Source organism: Microtus pennsylvanicus, chromosome 6, assembly GCF_037038515.1.
Source record: "Microtus pennsylvanicus isolate mMicPen1 chromosome 6, mMicPen1.hap1, whole genome shotgun sequence".
NCBI lineage: Eukaryota > Metazoa > Chordata > Mammalia > Rodentia > Cricetidae > Microtus > Microtus pennsylvanicus.
The window spans coordinates 13,285,844-13,306,489 of record NC_134584.1 but is presented as its reverse complement, the minus strand read 5'-3'; the positions used below and the strand labels follow the sequence as shown (position 1 = coordinate 13,306,489).

General features: G+C 39.7%; 1 protein-coding gene across 1 annotated transcript in view; it reads left to right on the top strand.

Annotated features, from left to right (window-relative positions):
• Dnah5 (dynein axonemal heavy chain 5) overlaps positions 1-20,646 on the top strand; it is a 245,756-nt gene that overhangs the window by 167,139 nt on the left and 57,971 nt on the right. Inside the window, exons 53-60 of the mRNA XM_075975800.1 lie at positions 339-469; positions 4,516-4,669; positions 5,145-5,412; positions 9,689-9,920; positions 11,892-12,006; positions 12,149-12,325; positions 15,012-15,215; positions 19,324-19,503. Coding sequence (XP_075831915.1) covers positions 339-469; positions 4,516-4,669; positions 5,145-5,412; positions 9,689-9,920; positions 11,892-12,006; positions 12,149-12,325; positions 15,012-15,215; positions 19,324-19,503 — 1,461 coding nt within the window. The remainder of the gene's footprint in view (positions 1-338; positions 470-4,515; positions 4,670-5,144; positions 5,413-9,688; positions 9,921-11,891; positions 12,007-12,148; positions 12,326-15,011; positions 15,216-19,323; positions 19,504-20,646) is intronic.

The following is a 20,646-nucleotide window of genomic DNA, read 5'->3' as shown; positions in this document are numbered from 1 at the left end:
CCCTATATCCCTCCCAGGTACTCTCCTACTCTTTCCAATGTTTCAAATCAACAGCCTCTTTTTGATTATTATTACACATATAAACACACAAATACAAGATGCTAAATCCGTGTGTGTGTGTGTGTGTTTGTGTGTGTGTGTGTGTGTGTGTGTGTGAGATTTCAGGGCTGACCACTTTCCATCACATAACCCTTAAGAGGTCTCATTCCAGGGAGAGGCTAATTCTCCCTCTCCCATCAGTTATTACTTGCATTTGGCCTCACTTTTAAATCAAGTGCATAATATAATGGTGAATTTACATGTTGGAAGATGTGAGTCTTTTCTACATTTTGTTATAGATCTCTCGAGTCATTCGCACTCCTCGGGGAAATGCCCTCCTGGTTGGTGTGGGCGGATCAGGAAAACAGAGCCTGACAAGGTTGGCTTCATTCATTGCTGGCTATACCTCTTTCCAGATCACTCTGACAAGGTAAGAGCTTTTATGTTACCCTGAAATGGATTTTGAAGAAAGGTTCTCAGAGGTCACCAGCAGTTAAGAATGCATTTTCTTATGTACGCCAAGAATCACAATAGTTTTCACAATGCTTTTCCTCCTTGAATACTGACACGTCTTCCCCTTTCAACCTTTGTCATCGACCAGAATGTTTCCTGTTAGTAACCTGCCTTTGAAACAGCCCAGGCTCTCACTACAGATCACCAAATGCTTCTTTGTGTTTATGTTTTATGTAGTATGAGCATTAAGTGTATCCTTTGTATCTTTTAGAAGTCATTTATATATCATAAGTATTAATGCAGAGTTCAGCAATATTAATATAATGAAAAACAGATGAAAATTTTCTACCTAAAACCCTAAAGTAGTTGTTGAATATTGAGTAGATACTGAACACTGCCCAGGGGAATACAAGGGGAAGCCTGTGTGAGCCTGGAAAATTGCCAAGTCACCACACGGAAGCTCTGCTGTGGTGTGGTGGGGTTTGGCAAAAGACTGCTTAGTAGGAGAAATTAAACCAGGAGGGTGGGAGTGGAAGACCTTTTGGGACACAGAACTTTCGGGCCCTTTTTGGCCTATACCTGTAGGTGTGGAATTGGGATTCATGTGGTTACCAGATGAAGATGGAAGTTATAAAATATTCCCTCACTAGCTCAGAATTGAATATAATAAAGTGTTATTTATTTAGGTGTAGTCTCATAGATCACAGTCCTCTGCATCAATGGGGAACAGGAACTGAATGCAGAAGCTAGGAGAGAGGGTGAGCATACACTTTATGTCAGCTTTTATAGTATAAGAGGCCATGCCCAAGTGGGCTTATATCTTAAAAAAGATTACTGAAGGAGTTTCTACAGCAGCATATGAATAGGAATTGTAGAAGAAAAAGAGTTTGGGAGTTCCCAGGCAAAAGCATTGGTTCTTTGAAGTTAGCATTAAGGCAAATTACTTTTGACCCCTGGCCTGGAGGAATTAAATATGGCTGAGTGTAGAATGTGAGGTGACAAATGGGAATGCATGGAGACATTTGAAGGTACAGTAAGGAATTGATATATCACCAGAGAGTAATAGGAAAGCACTCATGGGTTACCAGTAAAGGTGTGTGTGTGTGTGTGTGTGTGTGTGTGTGTGTGTGTGTGTGTGTAGCAAATGGATGGAAAGAACAAAACTGATACAGTTATAAAGCTATCTTAGGGGTCTAGACAAGACATAATATTACCAGGAGGAGTGGCAGTGAGAAGGGAGAAATGAAGGAGGATGGAAATCTAGGACATTATTAGCAATCTAGAGCTCTTCTTGGTTATATATATATTCCAGGTGACTTGTGTCAGGTGTGCATGTGTATGTGTGTTATAGGTAGAAAGAATTAGTAAGAGAAGAGTTAACATGAAGAGATAAGCAGAGGTGACTCACAGAAGTCTAACGAAGTTTCATAAAGCCAGCTTGGGGAGTTCAGTTGAGGTGAAATCATTAGCAGTTAATTCAGACATGGGGTGTAGGAAGTCCTGCTCATTTGACATCCGCATGAACCATGCCACTGGCCTGTCTCTTTGAGGGAGACCCATTTATACCTGCTAGCATGGAGGCTGAATGTTATTAAATATTAGAGTTGGAGATCCTGTTATTCAAGCTAAGGTTGTCGTACTTGGTCTGAATTATAGGACCCTCCTTGCAGAATAAATCCAAAGATTACTGTTTAATACGTGTAGTAGGATGACAGAAATAGCCCTGGTTACCATGTGTGCGATTCTAGTTCATGTGTAGAAGCCAAGTTAGGGAAGCAGATAACCTGCACAGGAAAAAGATTTGATCCATACATTTGTCATCAACATTAGCATAAAATTTCACTGTTTTAAAATCATTTTTGCATATCCAAGCTAATCAAATTTTCAAAAGAAGTATGTTAGGAGGTCAGGCAGCAATAGTTCATCTTGCAGTTGGGTTCAGAGAGCCTGAGAATTGCTTGACATCAGACAGTGTAGGGGAATTGATTGCACTGCAGCATTTGCAATCAATCCAGGTGTCTAGTCAAGTGTAACTCCTACTGCAACCCAATGGCTCAGTAAACACCTTCAACTCTCACAGTGACAAATTGGTTCCTCTGCACGTCACGCTGAAAATGATCCATTACCAATGAGAGGAAAGGCAAGGTCTTCTTCACCTTCTCTTAGCCTTAGAGACGCTACTTAATTCCATAAGCTGCAGATGTGTGGCCAAGGCTAGCCTAAGCAGCCTCCCAATTGGAATGCACAGCTATTGGTCATATTAGAGGACAGTAATTTCCCCCTTTTAGTCAAGAAGCTGGATGAGATAAAATTTGCATTCTCTCTCATTCGCTCTTGTGTGTGTGTTCCCATTGGAGACCAGTGGTCAGTTTTTGGCATCTTCCTCAATGCTTTCGTTCTTAGATTTTGGAGATGGATTTTTCTCACAAACCCAGAGGCTGTCAGTTCAGCAAGACATGTGGCCAGCAAGTGACAGAGCTCCCAAGTCTGTCTCCTGAGTTCTGCACCCACTCTTCTCATTTTCATTTTAAACATGGGCTCTGGGGGATGAAGCTCAGCTCCTGTTACATTTATCTATAAGCACTTTACTGATGGTGATGTCTTCCCAGCCCCTCTTTTTAAAGGGAAGACCGAGTCTTTAAAATAGTTTTGTTTTATGATCACTTAGCCCTGGTTTCTTGAGAAGTCTTCTAAAACTATTGCTATCTGTTTGTCCTGTTTAATTTTATGTCAATTTGACACAAGCTTGAGTTGTTTGGGAAGAAGAACCTCAATTGAGAAAATGCCTCCACCTGCCTGCTTGTAGGCAAGTCTATAGAGCATTTTCTTAACTGATGTGGGAGGGACCAGCCTACTGTGGATGGTGCCACCCGTGTGCGGGAAGTGCTGGATGTTGTTTAAAAGCAGGCTGGACAAGCCATGTGGAGCAAGCTTGTAAGCAAAATTCCTCCAAGGCTTCTGTTTCCATTCCTGACCTGCTTTGGTCACATTTTTTTTATCACAGCAATAAAAACCATCACTAGGACTATGACTGTAGATTTAGTTTATAGTTATTAAAAATGGATATTAAAAGTTTAGGTGTTATTTATTAATAATCTTAAAAATAAGATGAAGTGGCTATTTTATCTTGTTCTCCTAGTTCTGTTTTTAATCACACACATACATGCACGCATTCATACACACATCACACACACATATACACATCACACTCACATACACACATATATGCACATACATACACATACGCACACATACACACACAGAGAAAATAATTTAATACATCTAAATCTCCAGAAATGTATTGTTGTTTTTCTACTCTTGGCAGTACTATACTACTCTGTGTGGCGACTGCTCTAGCATTTCTTGATTATAGGATGATTTTCATCTGAGGATTGCTTTGGGGAGTGAAAGGAGGTTTATGGTAGGGCGTATTTCAAATGTTCCCAGCAAGTCTGATACAATGTACTGATTGCTTCAAAACTAACTCCTTTATGTGGAATCCAAAGATGTGAGGATAATAGTGATTGTGAGAGATGAGAGGGGCTCTGTGGGTCAGGATTTGGCTTTTCTTTCCAATATCATGAAAGCTTGAATCAATTTAGTCTAGTTTGTTCAGTCAGTCTATGAGGCAATTTCTAATATGTCCTTTGCAGATGGGTGCTTAGTTTTTTATAAATCTTCTAATCATTATATCCAACAAATATTACCCCTGTCAACATGCATTTTCAAACTGGTCACTGTATACAGACACATGATATATATGCATGCCAACAGTACTTGCTTGTGTTAAATTGTGTTTACTTCAGGCTTAACAATCCATTGGGGGATGTTCTTTGTGTACCCAAACACTAACTACGATATCTGTGGAATATGAAGTTAAAGGACCAGTTAACTCACACTCATTGATAGTATGTCTCCATATGATGAAATAAAACTAGCATGGTTGGGTTGCTTATATACTATATGGCTCTTGCCTTCTTATGGGAATAATTTACTGTCTGACACATGATCATGGTTCTTCAGATCCTACAACACAGCAAATCTGATGGAAGACCTGAAGGGTCTATACAGGACTGCTGGCCAGCAAGGCAAAGGAGTCACATTCATTTTCACAGACAACGATATTAAAGACGAGTCATTTTTGGAATACATGAACAACGTTCTATCATCAGGAGAGGTAGGAGCTCAGTTATCATTGTACCTTTGCCTCTCTAGATTCCTTTCAATGTAGAAAGCTTCATTTTTTTGTCTTTCTTTAGAAATTTGAGTTAATGTTTGTAGGAATCTGGCAATCATCAGGGAGGATGGCTTTTTCCATTCGGTCTTTAAAGAATGAAACTCCCAGTAAGATGTGTAACCAGGCATTTAAAAACAGTGAAATGAAAAATGAACTGAGTGGGAGGGAGGTTCAGGAGGCTGGGCTTTTCGCGTGGCCATTCACCTCTTCCTAGTTAGGTGGCTTTGCGGTTAGTCACAGAATCATCTAAGTGCATTAAGGCGTGATGTCTTTCATCTTGAAAATTTTAAGTTCATTTTAAAAAGTTGAACTTAAGAGCACAAGTGGAGAAAAAAAAATCTTGGATCTTTTGAGCACATATTTTGGTGGTTTCATGTGTATATACTGAATTTATATACTTGTGTTTCTTTCTGAGGTCTCCAACTTATTTGCTCGAGATGAAATTGATGAAATTAGCAGTGACCTGACTTCAGTCATGAAAAAGGAGCACCCCAAGCGTCCTCCCACTAATGACAACCTGTATGAGTATTTCATGAGCAGGGTCAGAGGGAATCTTCACATTGTGCTCTGCTTTTCACCCGTTGGGGAGAAGTTTCGCAATCGAGCTTTGAAGTTCCCTGCCCTCATTTCAGGATGCACAATTGACTGGTTCAGCCGATGGCCCAAGGATGCTTTAGTTGCCGGTTAGTGTGGTGGAAATAACTCTGTCATGTGTTCTCGCTCACAGGGACTTCCTATTTATTCATTTACTTTCTCTGCTACCAGGTATCTCTGCACTGGGCCGAACAACTTCTGCCCAGTGTTGGAGGTGTTTTGTGTAAGACGTTACTCTTTTTAACTTGGTAGTTTGTTTTTTCTAAAGTGTGGTTTCCAGAGAGTGAAGCCTTCCATTTTATGTCTCTTTGATTAAATATCCAGTGACTTCAGTTTTCCAATGATACTCCAAGGCTTTGCCTTGGTTACGGTTTGGTTTGTGATTTATACTTAGTTGGGTGTTTGTTGAGTTGTACTTATTAGTCTTATGGGGGGGGGATACCCCACAATGCCAAGGATGATGTTTCCTTGTTGACAATTTCAGCAACTGTCCTTGTATGATATGATGTTGATGAATAAATCAGGCCACCTTAACACTCATCCTCTTCCCTTCATTTTGCCTTAATTTGTTCATAATCTTTCTTTATTCTGATGTGTCATCTCTCCTGTCTATAGAAATGTCCTGTTGTTCTTTAAACCTTCTACAACTCATCACCCATCTTGTTTATTCAAGTACTTAAGCTAGTCAAGGCCCAATCATATCCTTTGATAATTTTACGTTATCAAATTTTAAAATTACTTTTAAAACCTCCCCCTTTCTTGACCTTCTTTTGTCAATAACACCTATATTTAATACACTGACATTGAAATAGTTTGAAACTTTGATAGCCGGTAAACTTTTGAGTTGATTGCTTCAAATAAGTTTAGTTATGTTTATAACTTGCATACTCTCTGGATATTAAATGTCATATAAGTTCTAGTAACAGGTAAAATAATTACAATGATTCATTTCTTGTTGAAAAATATAAAATTTTGCTTTGGAATTCAATGATTAAACACTTAATAATACCTTACCTTACAATATTTTGGAAGAATTTCATCAACAGGTATTTGAAGCATAGGTATTTTATATAAGCACACAACAGATATTGTAATACACACGGAGATTAGGTTGATATTTATTGTATTTTGAAAGTTTGGGCTTTAAGATGACTCAGTGGCTATGGGAACTTGCTTTAAGAGTATAAATGATACAGGGAAAATCTGGCTCTCCTCTTGCGGATCTTAGTCTCATTAATAAAAACTTACGAATGGACTCAAACAGAATCTTACAGACAATTTCATTAACTATTAAAAGAAAACTAAAGGGGGACTTCAAAGAAAGAGTTAGGAAGCTGAAGATGTTGGCAGAGCCTGGAATGTTAGGAAAAACATACTTAGAGAAGAGATGGGAAGAAGAAAGGGAGAAGTCACACTTCTGGGTACTTTAGAAAATCAGGCAGATTTATGGAGTTGTGTGGCTGTGACCCAGGGCTGGGGGTTGTGGGAAGAAAAACTACATCATCTAGTTAAAGGACTAATTATTCCTCCTCTCCTTTACCAAGGCTTAAGATGGATGCACCTTCTTATCTTTAGATTAACTGGTCCCATCTGAACTATCAGGTCTCCACCTAGGCAATAGATTTCATTCTTTTGACCAGAAGAATTTTCTCCTAAAGGGTTTTATTGCTGCTATGTGATAAGGACCTAAGAGAATCCTCAGGATTCACTTAAAAACCTAGGTACCACCATCGTATGTGTGTGTGTTTGGAAGAGGGAGATGAAGGAGCCACCTGGGCATGCTGGTTGTCAGTGTCTCTCCAGCTTCAGTGATAGATTCTGTCTCAAATGAATGAGACATAGAGTTATAAAGCAGGACTCCAATCTCCTCCTCAGCCCCTACACTGTTCTTGAGTGTGTGAACCTGCACATAAATCACACACACACATACACTACATGTACGTATAAACCCAAAGAAAATTAAATGACAAGGTTTCTAGAAAAAATATTACTTTAGTTGTCTTAAGGATACTAATTTTAAATTTAGAATTATCTCTAGCCAAAAAATTTGAGAATAAAGATTGAGCATTCTTAATCTGAAAATCTCCAATGCCTTGAAACCTAAAACACTTTGAGCAACTACGTATCCTTAAAAAAATTGGTTCTACAACAAGCATTTTAAATGAGGGACACATAACCTGTTTTCCACTTTTATATTTTTGCTAGGTAATATTGCCAACAAAAAAAAACATTAAATGATTGTGCTTTTTTTCCCTAGTCTTTTTATTTTCTTTAATGCCTGGCATATTTTACAAGCTCAGAAAATGTTAAAAGAATGGAAAAATTCAGCCATGACATCTTGAAAATAGCGAATTTCACATGGCAGCTAATGTTTACTGAACATTGTGTCTGAAACTGTATTAGTGTCAAGAACTGTATTAAGATCAATTACCTCCTTTAATTCTCAAGTTTAATAACCTGGTCTAACCCTCCTCCTCTTCCTCCTTGTTTTCCTCTTCCTCCTCTTCCTCATTCTCCTGCTTTATGAACTGGGGACTAGTGTTCTAAAAGTAAACCATGGCTCCAGGACTCAGGACTCATTTGTTTTGTATTTTGAGACAGGATTTTCCTAAATTGTCTTAGCTGGACTTGAACTTGGAATCCTGCTTCCACCTACTGAGTAGCTAGGACTTCAATTCTATATTTCCAGGCATGGCTTGTGTCTGGCTTTCTTTCTTTTTTTAAAATTGATTTTATTGAGCTATACATTTAGCTACCTCTTCCCTCCCCTTCAACCCTCTCCCATGGTCCCCATTCTCCCAATTTACTCAGGAGATCTTGTCTTTTACTACTTCCCATGTAGATTATTAGATCCATGTATGTCTCTCTTAGGGTCCTCATTATTGTCTAGGTTCTCTGGGATTGTGATTTGTAGGCTGGTTTTCTTTGCTTTATGTTTAAAAACCACTTATGAGTAAGTACATATGACAATTGTCTTTCTGGGTCTGGATTACCTCACTCAACATTTCAGGCCTAACATTGCAAAAAAAAAAAAAAAAAGCAAAAATTCTGTTGTAGATAAGAATCCATGTTTCCAATGCCTAGACTTAAACTGATTGGTATTTGAGCTGTTTCTTACAATACCTGATTAACTTATGTGGGAAACATGAGTCATAGGTAACTTAATTGATTGCCTTTTAGTATTTAGTCCATTTTATCTTCAAGCAATTTGGGGAATGTTATCTTCCACTGAGAGCTTAATTTACTTCTCAGGCCATAGTGATGAAAGGCCAGTATTGTGTATGTCTGTGCTGTCAGTTCTGGGCTCATTAGACTCCCTTTCTTTCCCTCCTGCTTCTAGTAGTCATATTTCTCTTTTCAGCTCATACATATAGACTCTTTCTTATAAGATACTTAAAATCCTCGTCATCATTTACAGGTACATTGTGCATAATCTTGAAAAATTCTGTGGACTTAAGACTGTATTTTATATTTCTCTCACACCTATCCATGCCAGCGATGGACAGACAGTGAGACCACAGCACATATATGACAATAGATTCGACCTTACCTTGTAGCTCATTCTTTCTGGTAGTTTTTATTTGAGACATGGGCTCACTATAGTCCAAAACTCTTTATGTAGACCAGATTGGTCTTGAACTCAAGAGGTCTGCCTGCCTTTGCCTTGTCAGCCCTGGGGTTTAAGGTGTTTGCCATCATGCCCCCAAACTGGCTTGTTCTTCTAATGGAAAATGTGTCTTAGAAATTGACTCACTGTTAAACTCTGTGGGCAAGGTACAAGTCTCAAGTAGAAGACTTTTTACCCAAGCATCTCTAAAAGATCCTATAAATTAGGCCTGATCACAAATCTCCAGTCACTGCTTATAAGAGGAAGATGAGTATCATTAAAAAGCAAAACAAGCAAAACAAAAAATAAACAAACGTAGCTTTGAACATTTCCATGTGACTAATGTAGCCAGAATCAAAAGGAATTAAAAGATCAACACGTACCAAAGTAACAAAAGGATAAATAGTCTGAGTGGCAGGTGTGCACTGGTGTCTGTTGCTTAAACCCTCTTGTCCTTAAAATCCCCAAGACTGGCTGGCTGCCACTGGACCCTGTGCAGAGGGGACTTCTCTACACAAACTCCAGGAAACAAGGGATGATGATAAGCCTAAAGTTTTTTATAGTGTTATGTATGAAAGGCACAATATAATTGCTGATTTCTTAGGCTTGGGGTCCAAAGTACTGGGAGATATTTCAACATGTGGCAACAAGATTGTGTGCTGCCCTAGGAAATGACTGTCTCTGAAACATGGTCAGGCAACTCTGGAAGTGACGGTTCGCATGCCCACATCACGCACTGTTGTCTTTATTCTTCCTAGTGTCGGAATATTTCCTCTCATCCTATGATATCGACTGCAGTGTGGAAGTCAGGAAGGAAGTGGTCCAGTGCATGGGCTCCTTTCAGGATGGGGTGGCTGAGAAATGTGCTGACTATTTCCAGAGGTTCCGGCGCTCTACACACGTGACGCCCAAGTCCTACCTCTCCTTTATTCAGGGCTATAAGTTTATATATGGAGAAAAGCATGCAGAGGTGCAGAGCCTGGCCAACAGGTGAGTGGGAAGGTCAAATGAAAGTCATCCTGAAGCCCCGGCTGTCATCCCTGAGCCAAACTGTTGGATGAATACATTTTGAAATGACCAGCGACATTATTGGCTGTCGCCAATGGGGTTCTAAAGTTACGGTGGTGTAGGGTTAATACTATTGGCATCTAAAAGACAGTGCATCAGTTTAAACACATTCCTCGCATGGGTCACCAAACTGCATCAATTCAGATGCATTAATAATAGCCTCAGTGTCCCAAAAATGCATCAGTGTTGCATAAAAACAAAAACCAAGCAACCAACCAAACAAACAAAAATCCAAAACATTTCTCCTTGTAGTAATTTGGTCAAAATATAGCGAACTCAGACTTGAATTCTCTACTTTGTTCCTTGTGTCTCCCATTGTCTCTCTTGCCTGTAATCTATCTGCTATTTGAGTCTGAATCTGTGCCTGCCTGAGTGTTCTTGTCTGTCCCTGTGTCCATGATTTTCTCTAACAAAGGGTTTTCACTCTGTGTTTATTGAATAGCACAGGGAGAATCAAATGGGGGAAGGAATGTGAGATACTTTGCAGAAATCTTTAATAGGGTTTCTGTTGCATTAAGTCACTGATTCCAACTGACTCCAACTGACCCAGATAACATACAAATAAATACTATAAAATAAATCTGTATGTTGTTTCCAGCATTTATGGTGAATATTTAGTGTTGCTTTCAAAATATTATCTGCTTTCAGCATTTGTTACCATAACACAGATACACACATGCATTCCTCTGTGGTTCAGGGGCATAGAAAAGTATATATCTTAAGATTAAAGCTATGCCCTAGTTTAGATTGTAAAAGTTGATTAAATGCAAAATCTAAGATAAGGAAGGTTTGTTGTTAAATTTTGCTTAAAGGCAGGTTAAACAAACAGGCAGACTACCCAGTAGGATATCAGTCTTAAGTGACCTCAAGGGGTATTATTAACCCTGACTGTGAGGTTCAGCAAAAGTTCCAGTCTCTTAGAATGGAAGAGATGTTTTCATAATGTTATATCATCAAAGGAGAGAGGCCAGGGCAGCCCCCTGAGCAAAGATCATCGAGCCCAAAGTCACTAGTGCTGAGGTTGGGAACCTTCTTCTAGATTCCTGTGGAGGACAATTCTGGCCCCCTGGAGACTTTATTGTTATTGCCTGATGTGATTAAATTTCCACTGCCACTTTTATGATATTGATTGACCTAATTATGTAATAGATGTGGAAGGAAGATGGGAATAGAGACTCCCATCCTGCGGTCTGTTATCCTTTGCCTCTCAATCCCCCACGTGACCAGGGTAGAAGAGTTGGGTTGAGGGTTATGGTCACTGCAATGTGAATATCCTCTGTTGCTGGAGTTGGAATGCAAATATTCACATTTTATCCCAGAAAGGGGTCAGAACTCGTTAAGATTACCATGTGAGGGCTCCTTGGGTAGGAGACGAGATTATACATAAAGGATCCAAGAGCGGATGACTAAATGACTCCAAGGTCTCTCATTTTGTAGAGAATATTATTGCAGGTCTATGCAGGTAGCTAGTTCATGCCTACTCCCCTTTAAATCTTATTTTACTTTTTGAGTGCAAATCTTTCTTCTTTTAATTTCATTGGACTATTTTGAAAAACGCAAGTTATTTTCCTTCCACTGACACGGGCTTTGGACCTTTGATGCGTATGTATTGTTATTAGGTCCTGGGTACACAGCCTGGATTGTGGTTGTTCCTCGTCTGGGTACATGTTTTGGTGCATGTGCTTCCTATATGTGGTTGATTAAGAGCATGCGCCTGTGAGTGCGGAGCTAAACCTAAATGCACGTCCTCGGTGAGGCCCTCTTAGGTTTTCTTTATTATGTAGTCTCATTCTTTAAATATGACCCCACCGCTCTTACTAGTGAAGTAGCACTTGCAAACAAGGGAAATTGATACACATTTTAATGTTGCTGGCTTGGACTTTTCAACCCCAGAATGAATACTGGATTGGAAAAGCTGAAAGAAGCTTCAGAGTCGGTCGCAGCCCTGAGCAGAGAACTGGAAGTGAAAGAAAAGGAGCTACAGGTGGCCAACGACAAAGCTGACACAGTAGGTGGATGGCTGTGGGCTTGCAGAGGTGTATTTCTGTCACAGTAAACAATTGATTTTCTGTATGAAAATTGAACAAACAGACAAAATCAGTACACCAAGGCAAAGAAAGTTAGATGATTTTTTTCCCCTATTCAATTAGGTCTTAAAGGAAGTCACACTGAAAGCACAGGCCGCTGAGAAGGTCAAGGCTGAGGTCCAAAAGGTGAAGGACAAAGCCCAAGCCATTGTAGACAGCATCTCGAAGGATAAAGCCATTGCCGAAGAGAAACTAGAGGCAGCAAAGCCGGCTCTAGAAGAAGCAGAAGCTGCGCTGCAGGTGCGTCTGGGGGAAGTGATGTGGGCTAGACCAAAGCTCTAGCTGCAGAAACCCTCATCCCTGTAGACCTCACAGAGACAGATTAACATCTCGGGCTCATTTGCCCCATCACAGAGGAGCAGCCAAGAGTCTTGGGTTGTTACTTCAACCTTTTCATTAATAGCCCATGTGATAGTGAAAAAGTTGCATGACGTTTTCAAAACGTTCCCTGACTCACTGAGGACTTTGAAGCGTGTGGTCTGTGAGATGAGGCTTCCTGAGTCTGTTTGTGAATCATCTGAATAGAGACTGCTGATTGAATGTGGCCCATTAATGACAGAGGCAGGATGGCTTCCAACCCAGGCAGTGCAATGGTGTGGCCATACCAGAATTTTTTTCCCCTGAAATGAAAAAAGGAGGTGATATTTTGAGAAATATACTATGTTCCGTGAGCTAGACAATGAATTATAGGGAAGGTTAATGATGAAGGATCGATGTAGGATTCATTTTTAAAGATTACTTTTAATTTATGTTGATTCATCTATTCCCTTAAGCTATTGATCCTTGGCTTAGAAATGAATGAAAAAAACCCCAGAATTATGCTGTATACTGCTAACTTAAGTTATATGACCTCAGTTGGGCATGGATCATTTCTTGATAATGAGAGTCTGTTCCCTTACCACTTTCTTAGTATGGTGATTGAGAAATTTCCAAATCCTTTTAAATCCAAGTCTTTAGGGTGTTTATTTTCTTTAGGCATTTCTGACCCAATGGTATAGTTTAGCCATAGAGTACTTGCTTGGAATACATGACGTTTTTGTCTTAATTCCCAGTATCATGAACAGCAATAGCAAATGTTACATGCTTTTCTTGTCTATTGAGATATAATAAAGATATTGACATCTCTTTTTCTCTGGCTTTCTTTACTATACTTGCCTTGAAAGTGTGTTCTCTCATTTTTTCTCACTTTCCTGTGTTTTGGCTAACTTATCCTCCTCCATCCTTCAAGCTCTCCTGGGTCTTTAGCTCCTAAGATCTGTGAACATGGCTGACTTTCCTGTCCCACAATTATATCACTTTGGCTGTAATGAGAGAGTCTTTGATCAGCATAGGGAGGATACGAAGGGCACGGAGCTGGAACTTTAAACCCATGTTGCATTCAGGGTACCTGCAATCATAGGACTAGATCTTAGCTTCTCAGGTATTGTTTTTAAAAAAGAAGGCCAGTATTTCCCTAAGAGTTAAGAGTTGGCATCTTATTTTCACATTGTCAAATGTTTTTAATATCCCTTCTTTTCTGGCTGCTTAACTGTCAGAAATGCTGGTAGGTTGAAACCCATCTCTTCACAGCGAACCACCAACTTCAGTGTGAGTGGGTCCTTCATCTTCAGAGGAAGTTCTTCTTCTGACAGGGACTGTAGGTGAGACGGAAGCATTTAAGACACAGGCACACAGGTGTGTGCATTGTGTGTCCTCAAAGTAAGCCTGTGTTAGACTCGTCTTTTCCCTAATACCGATTACATAAAAAGTTCGGGGGGGGGTCAGTGTTACCAAGCAAAAATAGTCTGATTGCTAAGTAATTTGCTGCACAAGAATATCTGTGCTAGAATTGGAATAGAATTCTTCCTGAGATCTGTGTGAAATGCGGATTGCCCAAGTCCCTTCATTTAAAGGTCAGCTCCAGCTAAGAAACCTCTAATTATTTAATCTGTCAGCCCCAAGGCTACCCTCTGGTGTCAGTCCACTGTGACAGCCTGCATTGCGTTAGAGAGAGGCAGATTCTTGACCTACATAGCTAACGAGCCAAAAGCCACAGCGAATACAGTATTTTTTCCCTCACTCCAAATCCTGATAACTACTTAAGTGCTGAGTATCTTGTTTTAGAGTACTTAAAAAGAAAACACGAAGTCTGTATGCTTTTAGGGAAGTCACAACTCCTTATCTGCTGACCAACATTTCTCTCCTCTTACTGCTCGTTAGAACTGTAAAAACTTGGCCTTTGCGCACCCCAGGCCCACATGAATATACAGTATGGGCCTTTCTAAGCCCGGGCTATCTCACTAAATACAAACATTTCCAATTTCACGTATTAAAAACTGAGGTTTTTAGGGAATAAAGTGGGGAGTTGATGGAACATGTGTTATATGAATGTGGGAGGTGGATTGCTGGGTGTGTGGATGTTCAAGAGGGGGACAGGAAGAGTTGGGGAGAGGAGGGAGCTAGGAATGGCAAGGGTCAACCAAAGTGCAGTATATGTGGAAAGTGCCATTAAGGAACCTGTAACTAGGGTGTGAAGAAATGGCTCAGTGGTTTAGAGCAGGTGCTGTTCTTGTAAAAGACTCCTTTCCATTGCGATTGCACCCATTGGGTGGATCATAACTTCTCAATTCTAGCTCTAGAGGAGTCTAGAGGGACACCTGCACTGGCTCACACACTCCCGTTAGACAAGGAAAAACAAAATAGCTTAGAACAGAAAAATGAAACTTTGCAGGTTTTTAAGCTAATTCAAAAACAAAAATTATAAAAATTTGTAAAGAATTTTGACTTTGTAGGACATTCATTTCTTTGGGTATAAGTGTGCATCTATACCTAGTGATTCTTAGTTTAAAAGCATTATCTGTCCTCTGCTGAAATAGTAGCATGTATTCATGACAGCTTGCTTGAATTGCTTATCTAAGCTCGGATGCTCCCCCCTCCTATCCTGCAGACCATCAAGCCCTCCGACATCGCCACAGTGCGCACACTGGGCAGACCCCCTCACCTCATCATGCGGATCATGGACTGTGTGCTGCTGCTGTTTCAGAGGAAGGTCAACCCAGTGAAAACTGACCTGGAAAAAAGCTGCACCGTGCCTTCCTGGCAGGAATCTTTAAAACTGATGACGGCAGGGAACTTTCTCCAGAACCTACAGGTTGGCCTTTCAGCGCTAATGGACAAGGAGGGGGACCCAGTTGGTTGAATCTTTTGATAGAATTCATTTCTAAAAGTAACTCATTCTACATATGTAATTTGAAGAAGCATGTGAATACTCTTGTAGTAGAATTTTCTCTTTCAAAGTAAGGCATGAGTGTGAGATCTTTTCTGGGTATGTTCAGCTATGTTGACACGCATACTACAAAAAAAGTGATCAAGTTGTTCTAATGAGACTAAGTAGATGTAGGTACTGACTGAATATAAATACAAATGCAGTTATCTCTCACCATTTTCAGGACTCTCGGTGGACACAGAAAGGTGAGGATGCTCAGGTTCCTTATGTAAAATGACATAGGCTTTGTATATACCCTTGCATAGCCTCTGGTATGCTGCAAATGACTGCTAGATTATTTATGATCCTATGTGACAGTGTAAATGTCACATAGATGGTTGCTATACATTCAGCCCTTGTTGTTAGATGATCTATATCTCACTCTATAGCCTACTTGAACTCATGATCTTCCTGCCTCAGTCTCTCCAGGGCTGGAATACAACCATGTGCCACCATGTCCAGTTTGTTATGATGTATTGCTTAGGGGAAAATGACGAGAAAGAAGTCTGTACATGTTTAGTACAGACATGGTATTTCTCATGAATATTTTGGGTTTGTCTTTGGAGTCTATAGAAATCAAGGATCCACTCTGTGTTCATATTTGCAATTTAATGTCCACAGCAATACTATTGGAGGACTAATTTGTCTTTTTTAAATTTTGTTGTATTTTTAATGTACACATTTTAAGTAAATCACTTGATGAATGTGTATATACCTATTAGTTAATCATCACTAAAAGCAAACTACATATATTTAGAATATCTCTCATGTTTAAACCCAGTCAGTTACCTGACATAAAGTCACTATTATTATTTTCTCCTATTCATCTTCATTGTCTGTGTGGAAATTAACACATGCAAAGTCAAAAACGAAGCCTTGCTTTGACCTTCATTCACTGTATAGGTGAGATTTATTTCTGTCGTGGCAAAAGGCAACTTTCCATTCCTTTTTAGTTAGAGTTTTCCAGTATATGAATGTTCAGTGCTGTGTGGTAAGGCTATGATAATTAGATTTTATTTGGAGAAGGAAAATAAGAAAGAAGCAAAGACATTGGCTATTAGTCTTTGCGTAGTATAATTACTCCCTGAAAGACCGGTTTCAAACTCCAAAAATGATGCTGGTGGCACAGAAATAAGAAGGTATTATTTCTTATAATCATGGCCTTCTGTAACAATACACCATGCAGGTGCTGTGAGCACCAATGACCTACAAATTGTAGGTGATAGGAAGCCCTGGAGAGTCAGTAAAACTGAGTTCTGACCATAGTCTGCCTTTATTTTAAATAAAACTGTTTAATTGAGAGTGTATGCAACAGGCTTTAAATAGGCTTATCAATCAGTGCTTCATTTTCTGAATGTTTACCATCATTTTCCATAAGACCCTTTGGAAGTTGCTTCCATTTGTCTACCTGATCGTTGTAGTAAAAACAATCCTTGGGGTTGTTACTAAGTTTTGGCTATTACAAATGAATCTGCTGTCTGTACTGATGTACAGGATATTTGGGGGCTGTATGGATGTATTTCTGTCTGTCATATTTTCAGGAGTAAGATTTCTGAGTCATAGATTATACATTTTAATTCATTTTTGTAGACGGTGCAAAAGAGTTTTTAAAAAGCCCCGCCGTTTTCCACACTCAGCCCGTGCTGCGCTCCACATCCTCCTTATTTCCCGCTCTTTACTATCCTTGTGTGTCTGATGGTAGCGGCTTCTTTCTGTTATGGGACTAGTTTGCATCTCACTGACAACTATTGATGCTGAAAATCTCTTGGTGTCTGTGAACCTTTCAGGAATTTCTGTGTTAAGTGAGTATTTGGACCCTTCTCTCTCTTTATTTCTTTTTTTTTTGAACTTATAATTTCATCATCTCCCCATTCCCTTTCTTCCCTCCAAACCCTCTCGTTGACCCCTCCTTGCTCTCCTTCAAGTTCACAATCTTATTTTCATTAATTTACACGCATATATGTATAATATACACATATATCCCTAAACATTAACTTGCTCAGTCTGTATAGTGTTATCTGTTTTCAGGCTAACCATTTAGTATTGGATAAGAAATTGGAATGATCTTCCCCCAGGAAGACTGTTCCTCGCCCTCTCAGCCCTTAGTTGCCTGTAGTTCTTCATGCAGTGTTGAGACCTTATGGTGTTTTTTCCCTGTCTACTTTAGCACATTTATTGGTGTCCTTGCTTAGCTCACATTTGAGCGTTCATGTGGGTAAGACTTTATGGGTGTAGTGTCTGGCATTCTGAGGAGATATGATCTCACAGAAAACTTTTTGCTTCTTTTTCTTCTCACAATATCTCTTGCCCTCTTCTGCAATGTTCCCCTAGCCTTCAGTATGGGAGTGTTTTGTAGATGCTTTTACTTTATGTGTATGAGTGGAGTGTTTGCTTGTATGTATGTATTATGTATGTATGTATGTGTTGGTACCTACAGAGACCAGAAACAATCTAATATTTGGAACAGGACTTGCAGATGGCTGTGAGCCACCAGGTGGTTGTTAGGAACTAGGATCCTTTTCCACAGCAGCAAGTACTCAGGTACTGAGCCATTTCCACAGCCCATTTCTAATGCTGTTTGCCTGTTGGATTCAAATATTTTATGAATGCTGTAGATTTCTCCAGTTGCTTCTTGGCTTAATTGTTCACTTTATTAATGCTGTCTTTTGCTAAGCATGAATTCTTAATTTGAATATATGTCTTTGTATTGATATTCTACTTAATAGCACTTTTGGTGTTCCATTTAGGTCTTGGCTTTCCCCTGAGGAAGAACAAATCTTCTTACATTTCCTTCTAGAAGTTATACTGTCTTATCTCCCAGATTTAGATCTTGAGACAACTGATTGGGAATACCCAACCCCTGCTCATTTCACAAGCTGCAACTTCAGTACCACCTTTCAATTCAGCATCATTCAGGCTGCTGAAGCTATGACATTGAAAGGTGCCTTCTACTGCTATGGCAACGAGTAGCTTGTGACATTAGTAGTAGTCACCAGTAGTAGACTTGTCCAGGTATGTGGACAAGTGACAGTGAGACTATGTGAGACTACATGAGACACGTATGGCCACACTCCAGTGCAAATGGACTTTGTAGAGACCCTTTGTGAGTGACTCCAGACCTTTCCCTTGTGCATATGATGAAGAACTCCCTGCTTAAGGGAGCTCTGCCCGCACTGTTTTCTAAGTCTCACAAAAGAGACTTGTGACAAGCAAGGTCTAAAAGAGAGGGGTTCTGCTCTGCTATCCAGGTTCTGTGAAGGTTTATTTCATGCAATTATTAGTTGCATGAATTTTTTTTATTTATTTCTACTTGGAAAACAATCATCCTTTTAGAAGAGGAAAACCATCTTTTAAACATCCAATTTCATCTTTGGCTGGATTTCCTTTATGGATGCAGGAAGGCATTCTACATCCATTTCTGCTGTGTTTTAAACTTATATTTCTCCAGGAAATAATAATTTTCTCATATTTGTAATAGTTGTATGATCAAAATTCAATTCATCATTCTCAAGGTGCAGTGTCCTCATTATTGTTCTCACATTTCACGTGAGCTCCACAGGACTTCTGTTGGGATCTATTAAGCATTTAGTTGCTGATAAATGCTAAATCTATCTGTCCTTAGCCTGAATACAGCTGCGTGTGTTTGTTTCTCATTGCTGATATTATGGGTTTGTAATTCACCTATTTAGGATTAATGGAAAGAAATTTTTATTGCTTTTGAAATTCTAGTAACTCTATTAGTGTTCACCACCTAAATCCTTTACTCTTTTGCTGGTGTCCGCACTGCCAGAACAGAGTGCATGCTGACAGACTTCTGCAATCACTCCACACTGCTTTCAGCTGTAAGACTTTCATCCAATACCCCGAGACCCTGACAAAAGCCATACCCATTCATCCAGCTTACTAGTTCCAGTTACGCTGAACACAGAATGTGAGTTTGGATATACCCAGGGAATAAGTATTCTGACACAATTTACTCTCTCTCCTTCCACAGCAATTCCCCAAAGACACGATCAATGAAGAAGTGATAGAATTTTTGAATCCTTACTTTGAAATGGCCGACTACAACATTGAGACCGCCAAACGTGTGTGTGGGAATGTAGCTGGTCTTTGTTCCTGGACTAAAGCCATGGCTTCCTTTTTTTCTATAAACAAGGAGGTGCTGCCTCTGAAGGTAGGACTCTTCGAGGGAGCTGTGTGGCCTTGACTGGGAAGCCTCCGGGTTAATTGGTCCTGTCTTTACACAGCAGCTCAGGCACCTTGGCAGCTGGTGTCTTTGTCCTCAGATCCACAGGGAGAGTGAGATTCTGAAAGACAGACACAATGGTGTTTCTTTCTTCTATAACCCAAATCTGAAGGTGCATGAGCTTTAAGCAGGAACCAGTTCTCTGTGAAGACACAGAGTCTGTTGTGAGTTGCTTAAAAATAAAACAGGAAATTAATAGCACAGAACTTTCCAACAGTGTTCAAGATCTTAAGCAAAGGAATCCTGTGAATGAGACAGGGTTAAGATATAGACACTAGGGCCAGAAAATGCTGCTCTTTGATGAAGGAAGATGTAGCCTTCCCCTTTCCCTTCTTTGCATCTCAGGCAAGAATGTCAGCTATTTGTAACGTAATGTGATCTTGAGACTAAGCCTCTCTTTCCCCAAGTCACTGAATTTATGTACATCTTCTCTATATTCACCATCACTGTTAAAGACACTCAGTCTGGAGCAGAGCAGTGAGTACTTTAAATACACAAACCCTAATAGTCATGTCTTAAGGACCATCTCCTGGGGCTTGATTTTGGTTTTGTAAATTTGATCTTTTCCAACCATAAGCCAAAACTCTCTTGTATGTGTCAGCTACCCAAGAAATGAAATAGCTATGATGAAATAATCAAGAGTATCAAGGGGATGGTTCAGAATGTAGAGGGTGAGTCCCAGGGTCCCAGAACTCTGTAAAGGATCAAAGACTCATTCACATCAGAGAATCTCAGAGCAAATAATTGATGTCATGCTCACTGACATCACGGAGAATCTGATCACTGGAGATCGCAGCATAGCACAGGATTGGTCCTAAGAAGTATGTGGCACTCTTTCCATGCTTTCCACGAAAACATATTTTTATTTTGTTTTATTGTGGCTATTTTAAGAATAGGGAATTGAAACCATTAAACAAAGACCTCCAAAAAAGGCAGAACAATGAAAAGCTTTTCTCCTGGGTTCATATTTAAGCTCCACTGAAGGAAAAATCTAGCCTGTCATCTATGCTAGTGGCTTATGAAGTGGTTTTGAAACAAACATGTAAAAGTTTTGATTTTTGTCTTTTGGCC